Source organism: Quercus lobata, chromosome 5 (genome assembly GCF_001633185.2).
Source record: "Quercus lobata isolate SW786 chromosome 5, ValleyOak3.0 Primary Assembly, whole genome shotgun sequence".
Lineage (NCBI taxonomy): Eukaryota > Viridiplantae > Streptophyta > Magnoliopsida > Fagales > Fagaceae > Quercus > Quercus lobata.
The window spans coordinates 8,785,445-8,807,740 of NC_044908.1; the positions used below are offsets into that span (position 1 = coordinate 8,785,445).

Consider the following 22,296-nt stretch of genomic DNA (forward strand, 5'->3'; position numbering starts at 1 on the left):
GAGCTAGGGACCAAGAGGAGCGAGCTAGGGAATAAGAGACACGAGCTAAGCAAGAAGAGGTCCAAAAAAATATTCTTAACTTTTTGAGGAGCAAGGGTTATGATGACACTCTTACCTATGAGGGTGGTTCAACTTCAAGTTAAAAAACTTTTGGTTAGTACTTTATTTTAGCAATTGACCCACATTACATGGTGTGACTACTTTTTTTGATGCATTATGTGAAACTAATTGTATTATATTACACTTGAAAATCTATATTTGCTTTCTACAACTTATACATTAGGAGTTGTGATTTTAATTCATTGGTGTGTCTACTCTTAATGCATTGTTAGAAATGTTGCTTATAACACAGTTAATGTTTTTACTTTACGATTTTAATGTAGTATTGTTTTTATATTTGTGCAGATTTCTTATTGGTATCTTTTAGGGGATTTACTTTTGGCATTACTTGAAGACATATAAAGACATCTTCCGTTAGTTCTAATTATATTTTGCTACACTTTTTGTATTGTTATAAAACATCTTGAGTTATTGTATGTGTTGCAAACAATTATTGTATGGAAGGAGTTTGAATTAGATATTTGTTTTATTTTTTACTTGTGGAATGTATAGATCTTTTTTATAAATGTGTTGTTAAAATAAATGTGTTATTCAAATGTGAGGTTTTAATAATGTAATAATAGGTTATAGGTTAATATTAAAGCCATGAAAAAAAAAAAAAAAACAGAAAATAAGTTTTAGCGATGAATTTTTTCGTCACAAATATAGCAACAAAAAAATGTTTTAGTGACGAAATATTTCGTCACCAAATGTAGCAAAATTTTGTAAGAAATGGTTTTAGTGATGAAAATTTTCGTCGCTATATGTGTTTGGATTTTCTTAAAAATAGTTTTAGTGACGAACTTTTTTGTCACTATATGTACCCGAACATAGTTTTAGTGACGAAATTATTTGTCACTAAATATGATTTAATAAACTAAAGTGTTTTAAGTGACGAAATATTTTCGTCACTGAATAGTGTTTTTAGCGAGGAAAACATTTAGCGACGAAACATTTTCGTCGCTAAAAGTTTTTTTTTTTAATAAACAAATTGGACTTTTAGTGACTAATTTTTTTGTCGCCATGACTTTTAGCGACGAAGTTTTAGTGACGAAATGAGTTTCGTCGCTAATTAGTAGATTTCGTCACTAAAGGTTCTTAGTGACGAAAAACTGGACTTTTAGTGACGAATTTTTTCGTCATTGAAAATACATTTTGTTGTAGTGACTACAAACTCAAAACTTAACAATCTCTTCCTTTGGTAATCCATGACAAAACTTACATACAACATAATGCCCATATACAATAAAGTGCCCAAATATATCACAAATCCCAATCTAAGACTTCAAATCTAAAAGTTGATAGAAGAGGCAGAAGATCTTGATTGAAATGTACCTATCTTTCCTGAAACACTTACAAGAGCACATCAACGCATGTATGGAAATAAAGACTAGAAAAATAATATGAATAAAACAATGTGATTCATAAAACAAATAGTTTTGATATCAACTTGTTGAACACAACTAAGAAAATATAAAAACATGAGCAAACTAACTCTCTCCCTAAGTTAGATACATCAAAAACTTTTATTTTCTCCCCCTTTCACAAACAATTTCACCTCCCCTTAAATAAAAACAGTTAAAAGACCTTTTCCAATTTTCTTCTATTTCTCCTCATTTTTGTCACGTATTGGCAAAGACAACTCAATCAGAAGGTAGATATCAAACATGCACAACAGATGATAAGAGAAAATAGTGAACCAAGGAACCACAAAAGAAATAAGCTCTATAGAAAATAGAGGCAACTCCCCCCATGAAGAGCAACAACTCCCCCTATGAACAATATATGTTTTAAAAACAGCTTTCTCCACTTATAAAAAAAAAAAAAAAAAAAAAGGAAAAACAAAACAAGTTTTAGAAAAAACAGTTTTGGGGAAAATTTAGAAGGCAGGGAAAACTAAAAAGATACAAACCAAACTTAAAAAAGAAGAAGTAAGGATACACATGAATACAAATATTCTCTCTTTTAATAAATGCAATCTTGACACTTCTATGTGACCCATAAATTGATACATGCAAACATCCCAAGCACAATTAGTTAAAACTATATAATATAGATCTCTATGATATAAAAATTCAGCATGCACTATGTTTTCATGTGTCAAGGTATTTTGAACTCAAATTAACCTCAAAAGTAGATAAAATATTTGCACATTTATTATCCACCATATCTCTTAAAAAAATTCCCAATTTTTAGCAGTTCACACGTTTGGAAAAGTAGCATATACTAAAATGTATAGAACTCAAAAAAAATTAATTAATCAATTTTTAAATCAAGTTGAGTACCCAATTTAGCAAAGTGTATGCGTGTTGTGTGTGAAACCAAACTATGAGAGATATGATTGCAAAAATGCAAGATGGATAAAGAAAATAATGCAATACATGTGAATCCTATCACAAATGAAGCATGAAAAGACTGATTGGAAAAGAATCTAAAAACTGAAAATTTTCTAGTTTTAATTGGTCGAAGATCGATCAAGCATCGATTGAAAGAGTTAGAGAGTTTTGAACACAAAAACTCATAGTTTCGATTGGTCGAGGGAGATTTTCAATCGGTCGAAATAGTTAAAAATTTTTAAACTTTAAAATCTGAAAATTTTATGCAGAAAAATTACTTAAAAGCAGTTTTTAAGGTTCAATGCAGATGCACATGATCTAGAATAGTTTTAAAAACATGATGCCTCTTAAATACAAATATCAAATTCAATCAAGAAGTTAAAAATAAATATTTTAAACTTCAAAACACATTTTTCTTCAAATTTCCAACCAAAAAAAGAAAAGAAAAAAGGCATTTGCACATCAGTTCATGTGCAATTAAAGAAGACCAGATTAATCAACACGCACAATCTCATGTACTTAATTTAGTAAAGATTTGCGTGTAGTGTGTGCAACTAATAAGTGTACAAGGTATAGAAAATGTGATATGTAGATAGTAATCAAAGAAATTTTCTACAAAATCAATCACATTAGTTTGAAAGTGACTATCACCTATAGAGGTACATAATATAACTCTCACATCTCCTAGAAAACACGCTTGTAATCATGTAAATGCATTTTTTTCTTTTTGCTTTTCTTTTTCTTTTGATGTATTTTTTTTTTGTTTCTTTTGAAAATAACACCTCGTTTAATTTTGCTGTGAAAGTGCTACACTTTACCGGGCACGGCTTTTATAATTTGCACACAGGTGTTCATGATTGGCGAGTAACAGTGGTGAGATAGTTATTTATGCCTGTCTCCTAGAATTTTTTAGTCCTTACGATTAAAAGAATGTGACATCAAAATCAAGATCATTTGTTTAAATACTATAAACAACTCACACAATTAAGCACTACATAACACAAACTAGCAAAGTGCAAATATAAGCCCATCAAAGCTAAACAAGATATACAATCATGTATAAGGGAGAAAATTGGCTTTTGCCTCTTTTGCGAAAAAAATTCAGCATTTTGCCCCATTTCCCAAACTAATTAGGGAAATGCTCATGTTTTGAAACTTGATTTTCTCAAAATCTAGTTTCAATGTAAAACTCGATTTGTAGAAAATCAAGTATCGGCCGATCAAACTTGCATGGAACTCAAGTTCATGGAGCTTGAGTTCCATTTAAAATGCCACTATAGGGCTCCTTGAATGCAGTTATAGGTATGGGGCGATCAAGCTTTAAAAAAAAAAAAAAAAAACTTGCAAGGAACTCGAGTTCATGGAGCTCGAGTTCCATTTAAAACGCTACTATAAGGCTCCTTGAATGTAGCTATAGGTATGGGGCGATCAAACTTAAAAAAAAAAAAAAAAAAAAAAAAAAAAAAAAAAAAAAAAAAAAAAAAAAAAAAAAACTTGCATGGAACTTGAGTTCATGGAGCTCGAGTTTCATTTAAAACGCCACTATAGGACCCCTTGAACGTAGCTATAGGTATAGGCGGCAATCAAACTTAAAAAAAAAAAAAAAAAAAAAAACTTTGCATGGAACTTGAGTTCATGGAGCTCGAGTTTCATTTAAACGCCACTATAGGACCCCTTGAACGTAGCTATAGGTATAGGGCAATCAAACTTAAAAAAAAAAAAAAAAAAAAAACTTGCATGGAACTCGAGTTCCATTTAAAACGCTACTATAGGGCTCCCTGAACGCAGCTATAGGTATGAGGCGATCAAACTTAAAAAAAAAAAAGGAAAAAATTGCATGGAACTCGAGCTCTATGAACTGGAGTTACATGCAATTTTTTTTTTTTTTTTTTAATTTTCAGTTTGTTATAACTCGATTGTCCAAAAATCGAGTTTTAAATTGAAACTGGATTTTCTAAAAATCGAGTTTCAAAACAGAAGTACTTCCCTAATTAGTTTGGAAAATGGGGCAAAATGCTGGATTTAAAAAAAAAAAGAAAAAAAAAGGACAAAAGCCCATTTTCTCCCATGTATAAGTGATGTACAACCTTAAAAAAAAGAAAAAAGTTCAAGTTCTTTTTAGCATACATAGTATAAAATCCTAAACAAAGGACATAATAAAGACTAAAGACAATAATTATCGACCAAAAAAAAAAAAAGAAAAGGAAGAAGAAAAAGAAAAGAAAATATCGTTGTTAATTGAACACTGGTGTGTGCTCTGTGACATTGCCACATCAACTAAACACAATTTTAAGACACAATTTCAAAATTTTAAAATTATAACTGAAATCGAGGCTGTGTGTGACAGATATTAACCAAAAAAAAAAAAGGGACTGAAGAGTGAAGCCTTGTGGTTCCATCGAAGAGAGGAGGGGGTTCAGAAGTGGCTTCCAAGACGGCGGGAGGATGCTCGTTCACGGTTCTGCACAGCACGTAACAACGTTAGTAAACAATCCTATTCTTAATTACCACAAAATTCAGAGAACCCCAAATGAACAACAACCCAAAAAAAAAAAAAAAAAAAAACAGTTGAGAAAATGGAGAATTCGTGGTGATTTCAAATTCCAAGACACTTACACAGCTGCCATTGATGATGTTTTTTTTGTTGTTGTTGTTGTTCAGAGAGTTCCAAGGTTTCAGTTTTAAGGTTTTTCTAATCTGATGCTGAATGTTATCTATATATGTTCACCGTGCTACCCTTTATATAGGACTTCACTGATAGGAGTATAGGGCTTTTCTACTGTGATTCAGAGAATTCGCGAGCAGTGACGAACACGAAATGTGACTGTCACGTGGGACGAATACAGAGATAATCATCTGAATGCTGGAATTTAGGGCAGGTTAAGGCTATGGACTTTTTCTCTTTAGTCTTTACCCACTGTTTGATTTGATTTTTTTTAAAGGTTTATAAGACTAAAACTATATAAGGTTATAAAACCATAGGTTAGTAAGTTATTTTAGGAAATGTTTTATTTTTGAAAATTAAGTAGTGATTAACTTTTTTTTTTGACAACTTTTTCAGTTTTTTATAAAAAGTTTTCTGAAATTGATAATTAATGTGTGTCCTAAAAATATACATTAACTAGACTCAAATCACCAAACTATATATATATTCTTTAAATAAGTAGCATTACTGATATTAAAAATTGAGGGCAGGTTAAGGTTATGGACTTTTCTAGTCTTTACTCGCTGTCTAGATTAGATTTTTTTCAATTTTTTTTTTTAAATTTTTTTATGTGCACAATTTATAAGACAAACTATATGCATTATTTAAATAAGTAGCATAATTAATATTAACAAAATTCATTTAAAATTATGTGACTACAACTATATATGAATGATTTTTTTATATTAACTGCCTAGTAAGTTTGAAGAAAATAGTTCTAAACCAGTTTGAAGTTAATTTTTTTTTGTCTATAAATTTGTTCCTCTTTTATTCATTTGTTTTTAAAAAATAAAAATAAAAATAGGGTGAATTCCTAAATGATTTTAAATGTAAATGTTCAAAGATTTTATTTGTTCATTTCTTTCATGTATGTTTGTTTTAATTTAAAATATCACTTTATATATATATATATATATATATATATATATTAATACAGGTAGAAGACTTGGCTTGCATACAAGGTAAATTGAGTTTGGGCTTATACTATTAAGTTAATATATCTCTAACAATAGTATATGACGTTGTTGCTGTTGCCCTCAACACGGGTCTCAATTTGTAATATTGTTATACGAGTAATCCAGAGGATTTTATAACAATGTAATTCTTTTCTAAAGAGACTAAAATTGTATACTACTTTAATCTATACGTGCAAAGGGGGCGACCTCAATAATACTCCATTTAGGAGTATTTTCCACCTTGTGATGTTGCAGTGACGAACATGACTGTAATGGATGGGTGGAAGAAAGATTACGTATAGCCCAAAGAAGAAGACCAGGTCTAGGTTGGTGGGAGAACAGAGAACAGAAAAGTATGATAGCAATAGCATTTCCTATATGGTGGAAATGATTGGTGGCATTTTGCTCAAAGAAAAAGTCCGGATCTGCAAGCCTGAACTTTTCCTGGGATTCTCTCTCAAGTCTTAACCCATAAACTCAAGCCTTATTTGTTCATCTTCTTGTTCTTCAAATCTCCTCCTATTTTGGTGTGATTATTCCTACCTTCCTTATCCTTATCTTATTTTATTTTATTTTTATTTTTGTTCTTTTCCTCTTTTGTCATTGGTTTGAATTTGAAAATTGACTTTGTGAGTTCACTTTAACTCTGAAGTAGTCTCGTGTAGTGCTCCAAACCAGGGTCGGCTCAATGAATTTAGGGGCTCTAGGCGAAATCTTTAAATGGGGCCTTTTATTATATTTAATTATAAATTCATATTTTTTTTTCAATTAAAAATTATTTTTCTTGCTTTTTGAGAGGCAAAATTACTAATTAATTTTTTGCATTCAAGTTCCGCTAACATTTCCTTTTTAATTGGTAATATGGCTAATCCACTTAATCTTTCTTGTGACATAGTTGATCGTAAATAGGATTTTATTAATTTTAATTTTGAAAAACCTATTTATGCGAAAGCAACTGTAACAGGTATGGCTAGTAATATTCTGAAAGCAATATATGCATTTGGAAAAGATTCTAGCCTCTTTATATAATTTAGTACATTAATTAGAGAGTTTTCATTTATTTGCAAAACTTCTTTTAAAACTTTTAGTTCTGAAAATAAATCTAAGCCATCAATATTGGAATAAGTTTCATGTGTGAGAAAATATTCAAGATTAAGATAATTTTTTTTCAAACTATACAATTTTTTGATGGGATATTATATAATATTATATAATATATTATTACTATTTGGGGGCCTCTTTATCAGTGGGGGCCTTAGGCCACTGCCTAAGTGGCCTATAGCTTCAGTCGGCCCTGCTCCAAACTCTCACAAAGAGGGTGGGCTCGATGGTGGGACCCACATGTGAGGCCCACCCCTTTGTGAGAACCCGGAGTACAGCTTTTGGACTATCTAAGTTTTTCTAGGAAAAAGTTGAAAGTTTCTAGTATAGTGGTAATTGACACACCCCTTTTTTGTGCCACATGATTTCCTCAGTACAAAAGAGGAGGCGATTATTAGTATATATAGTTTTTAATAAATGCAAATTATAACAATTCTTTTTTGGTAAAATGAAAATGTATAGGGAGAAGCAGGGTTGTAAATGAACCAAGCCATTTATGAACAATTCGGGTTTGGCTTAATAAAAAACTCGTTCATTTTTGTTTGTTTATAAATAAGTCAAATTTGAGCCTTAGTTTTATTCTCGTTTAATAAATAAGCCAAGCACAAGCAAAAAAAAAAAAAAAAAAAAAAAAAAAATTGTTCAAGAACAAACTCATGAGCTATTAGGCTTGATACCAAACAATTCAACCATAGACTCTTTTATAAGTTTATATATGTTAGCTAATATACTCATTACACACATCTTAATAATGACATGGCCAACATGGAACCACTACCCGTTACCTTAATTTTTTCCTTTCCTCTTAACTAACCAAGAACCACTATAGACTATAGTTACATTTAAAAATAAATAAATTATTTAAGTGGGCCATATATGATCCTTCCCCATCGATCATCTAAAGTAAAGTTATGAAACATGTTAGTATTTTCTCATTCATAATAGTTACAAACAAGTTCTAGTTCTTCACCATCTAATGTAAATGTAAAAATTGTATTTTGAATAATTGTTGAAGCTATAGACAAGGAATGATGAATGAATGAATTTAATTATGTAAAATTTTAATTTGAATAATGTCTAATCATAAGTAGGACTAGAAGTATGATAAAATGAGTATACTATTTTCTTTTTTATTTTCTTAATTTTAGAGATTTAAGCATTTGATAATATGTTTTTAAACTTGACCTAAGCTCGAGTTTGAGTTCGATATTAAGCTTGAGCTTGGCTTGACTAATTAATCAAGCCAAGCCAAGCTTCCCAAGCTCAAACATTATTTTTAGGCTTATCACGAGCTCAAGCCAAGCTTTAACTTTTGACTTTTCGTGACGAGCCAAGCTTGAACATGTACTACTCAATAAAGCTCGGCTCGTTGATAGCCCTAGGGGGAAGAGGCAATCCCTTGCACCTAGGGCAACTAGAAGAAGATAGACACCAACACATTCACTAGTGAGGGGACACTCAAATTCAAGACCAGAGTCTTGTTAACCCAAATCCCTTACCACTAGGCCACCTACCATGTTGGCCATAGCACAACATTTGTAATCTAGCATTATTTCCCGTTCCTCTATGTCTGAATTACCAAAATAAAAACCTCCTCTATATATGTGTGTTTTGTGCTGAATGATGGTAAAGCTTTACTTAAATTCTCAAAAAAGAAGAAGGATAAACTACGTTTTTGGTTCCTATTTTATACACCATATTTCAATTAATCCCTAACATTTTAATTGTGTCAATTTGGTCTTTAACCTTTCATTACCGTTTCAATTTAGCCCTTGCTGTTGTCTTTTGGATGAAAATTAATGTTGTGTCTAATGGCTAAAATAAAAAAATTAGCTGCCGTTGATGTATAAATAAACTAAAATTCTATTTTGGCCATTTGCCATATATATCAACAATTTTCATCCAATATATAACGACAAAGACTAAATTGACATGACATTAAAAGGTTATAAACCAAATTGACTCAATTAAAATATTAGAGACCAAATTGAAATATGGTGTAAATGATAGGGACCAAATATATAGTTTACCAAAAAAAAAAAAAAAGCTTCCTTATAAGTAAAAGATTTTATTTATTTATTTTTACTGTCAATAGTAAAAGAATATTTATATGGTCCATGGAACAAATCTAAATAGTCATTACTAAACTGTAGGGTGATTCTTTTTACGGGATTTTATTTTATATATGATTTTAGCCTAGTTTTATAGCCTCGAAGAAATTATTATACCTTTAAAAAAAGTGATAGCTTCAAACGTTGTATTTCAAATTTTTAGATGGAAAAGAAAAAAAATAAGGCAAGTGGACTTAAATGTGGGCAAAAATTTGGTTCACACTTCACAGCTCTTTTAGCTTTAGGAATCTCCTACCAAATATGGTTCTCTTTTTTTATTTTTTTTTTATTTTTATGAAGTTAATAACTTATTTATTTATGTACAAAATTTTAAATTTCTTTTTATTTATTAGAATGAGATTCCATCTCAACACACTTTTTGAGATTTTGGGAAGAATTGCTCTTTGGAGTGCATAATACGATGCAAGTTGCGAGATATCTTGACCTTTAAAATGAACATCTTACAAATGGAATTCTCATTCATGAGTCCACATATACACACAAAGGTCTTGAAGCATCTTTATATAACGAAAACTCATCATTTGAACACTCCAATAGTAGTTCACTTAATTGATGTAAGCGACCATTTTTGTCCTCAAGAAGATGATATAGAAACCCTTAGTTCTAATTCTAAAGTACCATATTTTAATAAAATCAGTGGTTTGATGTATATTGCGAATTGCACACAATCTGACATTACCTTCTTGGTCAACTTACTAGCAATGTATTGTTAAGTATCAATGGTAGGATTTTCAAATATTAACTCAATAAAAATTATTAGGTGGTGTAATATACTTGAAGACTTGAAATTACATTCATTGAGTGTGTGAGAATATTTGCAGTGTTGGAAAAATTCAATATCAAAATGTTTCTATAGGAATTGTGAATTTCCATGTATTTTAATTTCATTTCAATTGTAATTTCATCAAATCATTAGGTTCGAGTTCAAAAGAAAGACTTCAAGTGCTACAAAAGGAATCTTAATTAAGTGAGATACAATGTGTTAGGAGAAATTTCGAGCAAGACAGTTAGATTTGAAAATTAGTTACACAAAACAATTCACCTAAAATTCACCCGAAACTTGGTTGAGTGAGTTTACCAAAGAATTTCAATTTTGATTTTCCCAATTATTTTTTTAGCCAACCAACCCTTATTTGTAACTTACATAAGAGCGAAAAATAATCTCTAAATTGACTTGCAATTGAGAGGAGATTCCATCCAAACACCTTGATAATTCATGAGTGCATTTGATTGTTGCTAGAAACCATAGAGGGAAATCATCAAATCTTCAAGTAGCTGTGAAATATCTTAGAGATTGGGATTTGATGTTGGCAATTGACTTGCATAACCTAGATGTCAAGAGCGGAGATCTCGAATACAAATATCTTACTCATTCGGGAGATCTTGTAAGTAGTATTATATGACAACTATTTTCATAGTGGATTTGATTTTAGAACATGGTCTATAAGGGTTTTTCCTATTGCAGGTTTTTTTTTTTTTTTTTTTCTTCAATATATTGCTTGTTAGTGTGCATTTGTTGTGGGTGATTGCGGGTTTATGGTTGTGTTTGTATTATCCATGAAATCAGTTAATTAACTACTTGAACCATATTTAAAGAGTTTGATAAAATTAGTAATAAGTTGTGCTAGGGATTTGCATAGCCTTTTTCAAGGTGTAAGCACATACACAAATGCATATATTTAAATATGAGGGTTTTGATTCTCACATATTTACTATTTCACGTATCTTTTTTCACGTACACTTTTATGTCCTAAAATGTAGGCATTCACGTATCAATTATGGATATATGTGTGTAAAATAGTAGATGTAAAGGAATAAGTTTCATAAACAGAAACAATATTTTTTTTAAGGACTGTTCTGAACCGAATGACTTATATATATTTAAGCAATCCATACATGCTGATCAGACGCTGTCCATATCTTCAACTGGTACGTACACACGTAAGACATAATACACTAAGAAACATTATAATAAGGCAGAAAGCCACTTATTTCTTCAACAAAAGAAAAAAAATAAAAGACAGCCACTTATTTCACTAATTAACGTCCAATGGAACTGTGCTGGTACGTTCAGTGCTTAGCCTGAGGAAGAAAAGAAAATTAGATTAAAGAGTTGTTAGCAAAAAACACACTTGCAGAAAGTAAGAGTAGAAAAGCTTCAACGAAATCAAATTCATAATTCCATGACTAAATGGTTAGTACCAAAAAGACGGCACTGTAATATTCAACGGTCAGTTTGGGATCCCTCTTTGTTGGCTTATAAGCATCAATTTTGTTCACCTCCTGCACAAGAAATTAACAAGAACAACTACCATTCAAGAACCAAGAACTCTGTCCGATACATTAGGAACCCATGCCTCCTTCAGAGCCATGTTTAAAGTTAAGAGAATATAAAAATATATAGCATTTGCATGTATGCTCCGCCGTAAGGATTAATGACTAAAATGAATTAGCTAGTAACTAAATGGGGGACAAAATTAATTTACAAGATGTAAATCGTAGACTACTAGAACGCGCAATTGCCACTAAACATCATATGTGTTTTAATTTAATTACCTCAATCCACTTAGTAAGTTTAGGCCTTCCTGCAGTGATGTCGTAATTCCACACTCCTGAAAGGAAGGCTTGGAATTTTTCAACAAACGGGATGTAAATTATCTCCACCTGAAGATCACATAGTTTCGCTCATGAATTAAAGGAGGAATTGTAGAAAATATCGTTTAATAAACATATAACTGGTTTCCACTTCCCATATTTATATATAACTATATAAATTCATTTTCTAGAGCATAGGTAAAATAAAATTTGAATCCTTAATATGTTTAAAGAGAATGTACGGACCAAGGTCAATATATACAAAAAAGGCACGCATCACAGCACCAACGAAAGATCAAAAACATAGTTGAGAATTCAACTTACCAAACTGAGCTCATGGCCAAGGAAGAAAGGCCCATCATTAAATTTATGAAGAGCATTCTCTAGGTGGTCAAAAGCTGATGCAAGCTTAAGGTTTTAGTGAGCCTGGCTTCTATACAAAATGGTGTAAAGACTCAAGAGGCAGCAGGTTTTAAGTCTTACCGGCTTCTTTGACTGTGTCTCCTTTGAATGATGCGAACACTATCTTGTTGAAGGTATCACTGTAGGTTATCAGTTCTTCAGCAAACTCTTTTTTAGCAGGAGCCTACAGTCATGTCATAACTTTAGAGTCAAATTCCAAGGGAGCTATAGAGCTTTTATGAAGGGCATAATGAATTATGCAAATCTTACATTGGGGTAGGGAAGAGAAGGCCCTTCAAAGTTGCTGTCTACATATTTAATCAAATCAAGGCTCTCCCCAATGACTTTGCCATTGTGTTCCAAGGAGGGTACCTGATAATATAAAATAAAATTTTTTTTGATAATAAATCAAGAAATTCAAGCAGCTCAATGAAGTGTGCATTAGATAGGCATTTAAATGTATCACCTTGTTTTCATGGTAGACTTTCTCTTTGTACCAAGCAGGCCTGTTCTGAAGGTCAATTGGAAATAATTTTATCTTGTCATGTAATCCCTGCAATCCAAATATTCACCAACTTAAATATTAAGAAGGTCTCTCTGTCGCTTAGAAGATTAGGGATTTTTTTCCCTTCTCTTCAGACAGTAGAAGTTTCTGTCCCTTCTGCGAAGGAGATTTGTTTCTTTCATCTTGTTTGTTTGTTCTGGGTTTGTTGTTTTTCTCGAGCATCCAAGGGTGTATCTCGGGACTAGTGGGTATTCTATTTGGTGGGTCTTTGGGAAACACCTTTCTTTCCTTTCTTTCCTTCACAACTCTGTTCTCATTTCTTTAATCAGTCTTCTTCTCTATCTGCTCTCTCCATGGAAGATTTATCTAGAGATTGGAGCAAGTTTTCGCTCTCAGAGAGGGAAAATACAGACTTTGCTCTTCCACGAACCCAGAAGGCCAGAACGTTCGTTGTTGCAGCAAAGTTTCTTACATCTCGCTTCCTAGTTTTGGAGGTGGTGGTACGCACCTTCAAGCAGATATGGAGGTCGCAAAATGGCTTCAAGATTCGCCACATTGGCAATCATATAGTTCTATTTGTCTTCGATAATATCCAAGATGTGGAAAGGATCCTTCAAAATCAGCCTTGGACTTTTGACAAACACCTTGTGGTCCTGAAACGATATGAGGAAGGCTCACAGGTAAAAGATCTGGTCTTTGATAAGGCTTGGTTCTGGGTCCAGGTACATGATATTCCTCTCAGCTTCATGTCGAAAAAGGTGGCAGAGAGTCTTTGTGACATTGTTGGGGAGGTCCGTAGGTCCCCTGAATCCACTGAGGATGATGGTGGGAACTTCTTTCGGGTTAGAGTGAATATTGACATCTCTCTTCCTATGTGTAGGGGGAGGGTAATTACTCTAGAAAATGGTGAAAAAGCTTGGATTCGTTTTCAGTACGAGAGGCTTCCAAACTTTTGCTACTGGTGTGGTCGCCTAGACCATGGTGACAAACAATGCAACTTGTGGATTCGAAGTAAGGGGTCTCTGTCAACTGATAAACAACAATTTGGTGTGTTCCTAAAAGCTGCTCCTTACCAGAGAGGAAGTAAGAATGTTTTTTATGTGCCGGGATGGTTTGAAAAAGAGACCACAGGAGAGGAAAAAGGGGAAGCAGTGGTTCCAGGTCCAGTGGAGGACGAATTAGGAGGTAAAGTCATAAATTCCAATTCTTTTTTAAATTCAGAGTCTACCACTATCTTAGGGAATGATGCGAGCTTAAGGGAAGTGAGTGCTGGGGAAATTTTATCTCCAGTTCAGCCCCCCTCAAAATTATCGAAATTGATTCCTATTGAATCTTCTTTCCTTTCAAAACTGTCTGAAATTGATGAGGATATTAGAAAATTTGATTCAGAGACTAGTGGGAAGGGGGGTACTCCCTTATCTGAGGCAATTCTCCCTACTGACTATAATTGTCCCAAAAGCCTTAAGGAAGTCCAAAATTCGGATTTTCCTTCTGAACATGATATGATAATGAATAAGGAGAATCTTGTCCCCCAGGTTTTATGTGATATCACTAATACCAAATCTTCCCCTGCACCTATCCAGGGGAAGTGGACACGGCTTATGAGGTCAGTAGGTACTAACTCTTCTCAGCCTGAGGAGGTGCTTATCTGTGGAATTGGGAAGCGAAACCAGGATGATAGTAGAATTCTCTCGAAGTTACCAGGCAAGAGGCGTCAGGTTTCCAAGGGAGATGTTTCTCAGGCAAAGATATTGGCGGAAGCTGGTCACCAGCTTTGCCAGATGCAATGAATCTCCTAGTTTGGAACTGTCGTGGGCTTGGGAACCTGCGTACAGAGAAAGAGCTTGTAAGTATTTTACGGGCAAAAGATCCCTCTGTCGTGTTTATAGCCGAGACATGGGCAGATGAAGCAAGGCTAGATCGTACACTTAGTAATATTAATTTTGATCAGAAGTGGGTCGTACCAAGAACTACTAGAGGGGGTGGTTTGGTTCTGTTTTGGAAAAATTCTGTGAACTTGACTGTAGTAGGTTCCCACAAGTATTACATTGATGCTATTATAAATAAAAATGGTAATGATGAGTGGAGGTTCACAGGCTTTTGTGGTGAACCAGATTCCTCGAGAAGGAATGAAGCTTGGGCAAAGCTTAGAAGTCTGAACAGTAGTCAAAATATTCCTTGGTTGTGTGCTGGCGACTACAACGAAATAATCAGACAAGAAGAAAAGATTGGTGGAGCTTTAAGAAGCTTCCATCAGATGCAACGTTTCAGAGACGTGATTGATGAGTGTGGCCTTATGGATATGGGTTTTGTGGGTCCATCATACACGTGGAGTAAACATTTTGATTCTGGCCAGTCTATTTGGGAGCGATTAGACCGGGGTTTGGCTACGAACAGTTGGTTTTTATTATTCCCAGGTACAAAAATTCACCACCTTCATTGTTACTCTTCGGATCATTTACCTTTATTTATTAACCTATCTGGTTTGGAGCTCCCTGTAAAAAGGAAAGTTTTTCGATTCGAAGAAATGTGGCTGTCAGATGAGAGATGTGGGGAAACTGTTGAAGCTGCCTGGACAAGTACTGAAGGTTCGGATCCTAGTAGTGCAATTCTAAAGAAGGTAGCTAAGTGTGAACAGGACTTAACTTGGTGGAATAGTAATTGCTTTGGAAATGTTAGAAGGACTTTGGTAGACAAGAATAAATTGCTGGCTGCTGCAGAATTGGAAGCGATGAGAACTGGAAACAATTCTATTGTTCGCCTATTAAAAGCCGAGGTTAATGTATTGATCGATAGAGAATCTAGATTGTGGAGCCAAAGATCTAGAGTTTTGTGGTTGAGTAAAGGAGATAGCAATACAAAATTTTTCCACAGTAAAGCCACCAAGAGATTTCGAAAAAATTCAATCTTAGGCATTCGAGATCCATCTGGGAGGTGGCTGAACCAGGCAGAGGATATTGGCCAGGCCTTTATCAACTATTACACCGATCTCTTCTCCTCCTCAAATTCGACTAGCCAAGGTGGGACTCTAGAAAAAATTCCCACGGTAGTAACAGAAGATATGAATGCTGATTTGGGGGGAATCTTTCATGAGTGGGAAATCTTGGATGCTATTAAACAAATGGCGCCATTAAAAGCCCCTGGCCCAGACGGAATGCCTCCGTTGTTCTACCAACACTTTTGGCCTGTGGTGGACAAGGACGTGACTAGCTCAGTGCTCATGTGGTTGAACTTAGGTATCTTACCATCCCCTATTAACCATACTTTCATTACTCTCATTCCTAAGGTTGATAGTCCTGAATTGGTAACTGAATTTCGCCCCATAAGTTTGTGCAATGTTTTGTACAAAATTTTTTCAAAAGTCTTAGCAAATAGACTGAAAAAATTTCTGCCCTAGTTGCCTTTGAAACATTGCATTGCATGAAAAATCAAAACTCTGGTAAACTAGGCTATATGGCCCTCAAGTTAGACATGAGTAAGGCCTACGACAGGGTTGAGTGGACTTACTTGGAAAATCTTATGATGAAAATGGGGTTCTGTGCAAAATGGATTTCTCTCATTATGGCTTGTGTGAGTTCTGTTACTTACTCATTATTGATTAATGGAGAACCTAAAGGTCTTATTACTCCGTCTAGAGGGATTAGGCAAGGAGACCCCCTTTCCCCCTTTCTTTTTCTCCTATGTACGGAAGGATTGCATGGTTTGATTGAAGATGCAGCTAGAGTGGGAGACCTTAGGGGCTTCTCTCTTTGCAAAAGAGGTCCTAAACTAACACATCTGTTTTTTGCAGATGATAGTTTGTTATTCTGTAGAGCCAACTTGGTTGAATGTAGCAATATTCTAAAGCTCCTTGGGGTGTATGAGCAATCATCAGGCCAGAAGATCAATAAGGAAAAAACAACACTTTTCTTTAGTAAATCCACCCCACAAGCAACTAAAGACTCTATCAAAAGACTTTTAGGTGTTCAAGAGATCATGTTCTATGAGAAATACCTTGGGCTTCCCTCTTTGGTTGGAAGAGGTAAGAAGGCTAGTTTCAATTACATTAAGGAGTGAGTGTGGAGAAAGTTACAAGGGTGGGAAGGAAAGTTATTGTCTCAAGCCGGGCGGGAAGTTCTAATCAAGGCCGTAATCCAAGCCATTCCGTCCTATGCTATGGGGTGTTTCAGGCTCCCTTTGGGCCTTTGTCATGAGATTGAAGCTATGGTCAAGAAGTTTTGGTGGGGTCAAAGAGGAGATAGAAGGAAAATCCATTGGTTGCGATGGGATGATCTTATCAAATCAAAGATGGTTGGTGGATTGGGTTTTAGAGATCTAATTCACTTTAATGATGCTCTTTTGGCGAAGCAAGCGTGGAGACTGATGAACAATAGGGAATCACTTTTCTATAAGGTCTTTAAGGCTAAATTCTTTCCCCATTGCTCCATTCTTGATGCTCAAGAGTCACCTTTGGGTTCCTATGCTTGGAAAAGCATTCTTAGAGGTAGGGATATCATCCTAGAGGGAGCGTGTTGGAGGGTTGGTAATGGCAGTTCTATAAAGATTTGGCAGCACCACTGGCTGCCAATAAAACATCCAACTAGAATTTCCTCCCCAGTTCTGGAGTCTATGGAGGAAGCTACTGTGGACTGCCTGATTAATGCAGAAACTAGAAGCTGGAATGATGAGATGATTGACGGTATTTTTATTCCACAGGAGGCGGAGCTTATTAAAAAGATCCCCCTATCCCGGTTTGAAGCGAATGACTCTATTTTCTGGCCTTTGTCTCCAAATGGACAGTACTCATGCAAGCTGGGGTATCAATTTCTGAAAGATGAGATGGAGTTCAGCCGGCTTGAAGAACCTCCAGATTATGAGAAAGGCTTGTGGAAGGCAATCTGGTCTCTTGAGTCCCCAAATAAGGTAAAACATTTGATTTGGAGAGCTTGCAAAAATTCTCTCCCAACCAAAGGGAATTTAGTACGTCGGCACATCATTACTGACCAATCATGTGATAGATGTTCAGGGGGATGTGAAGATATTCTACATGCAGTATGGAGTTGTACAAAACTTGATGTGGTTTGGGGAGCAATGGACCTGTGGAGGTTTCGGGCTCAGTCTACCTTTCAAAACTTTGGTGAGTTAATGGCTTGGGTTATTAAAAATGATAAATCTCCTGAGCTATTTGCTATGTTTGTTTGGTCCATCTGGACACAACGGAACCTACTAAGGACCCAGCAACCTTGTTGTTCCACGTCCCATTTGGCTCAATCTGCTAATGATAGGTTCCTTGAGTTCAAGGCAATCCAACCAGCAACTCTTCCTAGTCAGAGACAACAGCAAGTTACTTGGTCTCCCCCTGCACCTAATGCCTTCAAGATTAACTATGATGGAGCAATCTTTGCCGATACTAACAGATCAGGTATTGGTGTAGTTATTCGTAATGGTGACGGTCTTGTGATTGCTTCGTTGGTGCAACCGCTGAACCAAGCTTTCAAAGCAGTGGAGATTGAAGCGCTGGCTGCATCTCGTGCTCTTGAGTTGGCTGCTGACATTGGCCTTGACAATGTAATCTTGGAAGGGGATTCTAAAGTGGTGACACAAGCACTGGAAACAGAGGATGTGGGCTGGGCTGCTTATGGTTTGCTGATTAGAGATGCTTGTACCTTAGCTAGGAATTTTTCAGAAGTGTCTTACTCTCATACAAAGAGAGAGGGCAACAAAGTTGCGCACGGTTTGGCTAAGTTAGCTGCAAATTTAGCAGATTGTGTAATTTGGATGGAAGAAGTTCCACCATCTATTTCTTTTTTTGTACAGGCTGATTTGGCCCCCCCTTTCCAGTGAAATTTGAAGTCTTCTTTCTCAAAAAAAACTTAAATATTAAGCAAAAAAAAAAAAAAAAAAAAATCTCAAGAAAGGAAAAGGACAGATGATCCCAGAAGGGCTAAAGGGTCAGTTTTTTAATTGAAATTAGAAGCTAGAAAAGCAGTATTGAATAACTTAATTTGAAGTCTAGAAACAAATTAATTATGAAATGAGAACAAAAAGGACAAAACGTGATGAAAATAACCTTATAGTTCCTGAAGATCCACACACGCTGTGCAAATGGGCATGTATAAGCGATGTACAACCTTCAAAAAAAGGTCCTAGTTCATTTTGGCATACAAAGTAAAGGTATAAAAATAAAATCCTAAACAAAGGACATAAATAAAACAAAAGAAAGTGAATATCGGACAAAAACAAACACACTAAGATAGTGAATACCCGACAAAAAAAAAAAGAAAAAAAAAAAGCACTGGTGTGTACTGTGTGTCACGTCAGTTGAATTCACGATTTCATTTGTTAAATTGTAAAATCATGATTTTACTTTTTCATAATTATGACATAAAAAAAGAAAAAAAGAAAAAAAAGGGAAGAGATGAGTGAACCTTGTGGTTCCATCAAAGAGAGGAGGTTGTTCAGAAGTGGCAGTCAAAGGTGTGGGAAGATGCTCGTTCACGATCCTGCACAACCCACAGAACAACATTAGTAAAAACAATCTTACTCTTTACCACAAAATTCAGAGAACCCCAAATGAACAACAACAAAAAACAGTTGAGAAAATGGAGAATTCGCGGTGATTTCAAATTCCAAGACACTTACGCAGCTGCCATTGATGAATTTTTTTTTTTTTGGGTGGTTGTTCGGAGAGCTCTGAGATTTCAGTTTATAGTCTTCCTAATCTGATGCTGAATGACATCTATGTTTACCGAGCTACCCTTTATATAGGACTTTTCTACCTTTCTACCTGCTTACTGATAAGGTTGTGGACTCTTCTCTTTGGTCTTTAACCATTAGATTTGATTATTTTTCTTGGATCAATCATATAGTGAATATTTTATGTATTCAAGTATTCCAAATTTTAATAGGAATAAACAGCCCAAAACCAAAAGGATTATGAGCTTTTACCTTAATCCCTTACTTGATTGAAATGGGTGTTGAGGTGGTTGGAGGTCAAGGTTAGGTTGCCTAGTGGAGCCGTGGTGGTGAGGGGCAGGTGGGAGTGTGGGGTTACACTTAAAAAAATGGGTTGGTATTTGTGGAGAGGGTAACGTAGACGGGGAGGGAGAACTTGTGGCTGAAAATGGCTAGCAACATTTAGGGCAAAAAGACCTTAATTTCCTATAAAAATTCTTCTATTTTCAGTTTTGGTCCTTCCCTTTATTTTATTTTTGTTCAGTACTCTACTCCCTTTTATTTTTATCCTAAATAGGTGTCGTGAATTGTGATCTTTTTATTTTTTTTAAAAGAGTTTTAATTTATGATTTTATTTCTGGTGATAACTATTTATTATCAGATTAAGATATCAATAAGTTTTTGGTATATGTAACAATTGAATTTCAGATTTTTTATTTAATCCTCAGAAACTTTATTACAGCTAATTTAACGGGGTGTTACAGTGTACGTGAAAAGAAGCATATAAATAGATGCATGTTGTGGACTTACCAATATTATAACCCACTGCTTGTCACTTGAGCATTCTATGCACTATTACGTACAATCAGTACATAAGAGTTGAGAGTTATAAACCACGTGACGTTTACAACTACTCAACCTTACGTACAATCAGTACATAAGAGTTGAGAGTTATAAACCACGTGACGTTTACAACTACTCAACCGGTACTCCCAATCCATGCACTATTATGTAGTCACATTTCATTAATGAATTATATATAATTAGTTTGTGAGTATTTATAGCTAATCTCAAGATTTTGAGATTAAGGTTTTCCTGTTGTTGTATAAACTTGGAAATCGATCATGTCGAGCCGCACACTAGCCTTATATGAATTAAGACGATTCCCAAGTAATTTATACATATAATTTTTTTTAAACTCCTATTTAAATTAAATAATCAATATCTCAAACCAATAAGAAAATAAATAAATCAAACACAAAAATACCAAGTGAAGGACCAAATGTAGCAGCGTGAAGAGGGTAATGTAATGGGAGTCCAACTCAATTGTCAGGTAGGGTTTTAGAACAAGAAGAGCTCTAATAAAATCAATGTGGGCCTGCAAAGCTGGTATAATTAACGGGGTTTCATTCACAGAGGTCAATAAAATTTTCTGAGGATATGTGGGTCTTTATGGATCAATCTCATGTTATAACTGATCAACCTTTCACTGATGCGTTTTAAAGTTCTATATATCATATTTGTTATCTATATTTTTGATGATGCACAAAATCTTCAATGAGCTGATCATCCTTACTCGTGTTAATGGACGTACTTGAAGAATACAAACAAAGAAAACCTACAGAGAGCACTAGTGGGGTGCTAGCTAAAAACCCTTTAAAGGTTAAGTCAGTAAGAAAAAAATCTCCACAAACTCAAGAATGCAAGAGCTAGAGAGAATTTGCGTATTTGAGTAGGTTATGGCCGGGTGCTTATATAGTGGTGGAGAGTTGACTTGAATCCCATGTTCAAGGGAGTTTCCTTACGGGGAGGATACGGAGTTAAAGGCCCTTGGATCATAGGGCTTCTCTTCTCATATATGGTGTGCAAGTTATTTCCATGTAGAGGCGTATAAGTGGGAAGCACGCAAGTGCCACGTGGAAATTTGGGATTGAGACCTGTCGGGATAGGCCAGGACTCGTATGGACCAATGTTGGCATGTCAATTTACTATGTACCCGACGAGCCCAAGGCCTATGATGCCTCCACGGCGATTAGTCATGGGGGCAAGCCCAATGGGCCTCGTTGGCCCCCGGGCCGACTGACGGTCATAGTGAGCCTTCTCAGTATTTCGGGTCAACAGGTCAAAAACTTCTTCATCAATTTCCATATTTTCCAATATTTTGTGATAGTAGCATGTAGTATAGAGAATAAGTGGAATTTTGTTTCTTTTGGTTTTTTTTTTTTTTTGTAAAAAAAGAAAAATTCAAACGACTATATATTCATCCAAATTTTTTTTAACATAAACCAAATATAGTGAATGTTACATTTTTTGTGAGTTTTTTAATGTTAATATTATATCACTCATATATACACATGAATGGTTTTTTTTTTTAATTTATTTTTTTTATCTAGGTACAATATGTATGTATGTTCGAGTGTACGTGCGCGCATATGTGTATGTAAATTTTTCCCCCTGTTCCAAATCCTAACTTCTCTTTTGCACAAAAGGAGAAGTATTATTTGTGATTTAAATCAATGTTTGTTTAAAAAGAAGTCAAATTGTCTGCTCTATGGGAATTTTTTTTTTTTTTTGAATTATGAATATAATAAAAAATCTTACAAAGAAAATCACCCACCCAAAGAAAAAATGACGGAAAATTTGAATCATTTAAAATTACATGAACTTACATATATATATATATATATATATGGAAGAAAAAATACAGTTATGGTTCAGTAACATTCTATTACAATGTAGTTTATTTCTAGTTTCTGACACTAACGTAACAGAGGCGCAGACTAGATCCCAAAATGCATCCAATGTCTTCTAA

General features: G+C 34.5%; 2 protein-coding genes across 2 annotated transcripts; one reads left to right on the forward strand and one right to left on the reverse strand.

The window, feature by feature from the left end:
• Positions 1-11,184: 11,184 nt before the first annotated feature.
• LOC115988869 (glutathione S-transferase L3-like) lies at positions 11,185-19,763 on the reverse strand. Its single transcript, XM_031112495.1, has 10 exons — positions 19,452-19,763; positions 19,238-19,312; positions 18,880-18,940; positions 12,792-12,878; positions 12,596-12,697; positions 12,407-12,509; positions 12,248-12,321; positions 11,885-11,992; positions 11,531-11,611; positions 11,185-11,410 (listed from the first exon to the last, which is right to left on the reverse strand). The coding sequence occupies exons 1-10, from the start codon at positions 19,460-19,462 to the stop codon at positions 11,399-11,401; spliced, it is 714 nt and encodes a 237-aa protein (XP_030968355.1). The 5' UTR covers positions 19,463-19,763; the 3' UTR covers positions 11,185-11,398.
• LOC115988870 lies at positions 13,054-13,749 on the forward strand. The gene is made up of 2 exons (XM_031112496.1): positions 13,054-13,510; positions 13,711-13,749. The coding sequence occupies exons 1-2, from the start codon at positions 13,184-13,186 to the stop codon at positions 13,738-13,740; spliced, it is 357 nt and encodes a 118-aa protein (XP_030968356.1). The 5' UTR covers positions 13,054-13,183; the 3' UTR covers positions 13,741-13,749.
• Positions 19,764-22,296: the final 2,533 nt, after the last annotated feature.

Bases quoted from the DNA above. Each gene is read 5' to 3' on its own strand.
- LOC115988869 (XM_031112495.1), bottom strand. The intron at 12,510-12,595 runs GTAAGATTTGCA...ACATGACTGTAG, and splicing joins CTTCTCTTCCCTACCCCAAT to GCTCCTGCTAAAAAAGAGTT. The intron at 11,612-11,884 runs GTAATTAAATTA...TTTCTTGTGCAG, and splicing joins AACTTACTAAGTGGATTGAG to GAGGTGAACAAAATTGATGC.
- LOC115988870 (XM_031112496.1), top strand. From the start codon at position 13,184: ATGGAAGATTTATCTAGAGATTGGAGCAAGTTTTCGCTCTCAGAGAGG. The intron at 13,511-13,710 runs GTAAAAGATCTG...TCCTATGTGTAG, and splicing joins GATATGAGGAAGGCTCACAG to GGGGAGGGTAATTACTCTAG.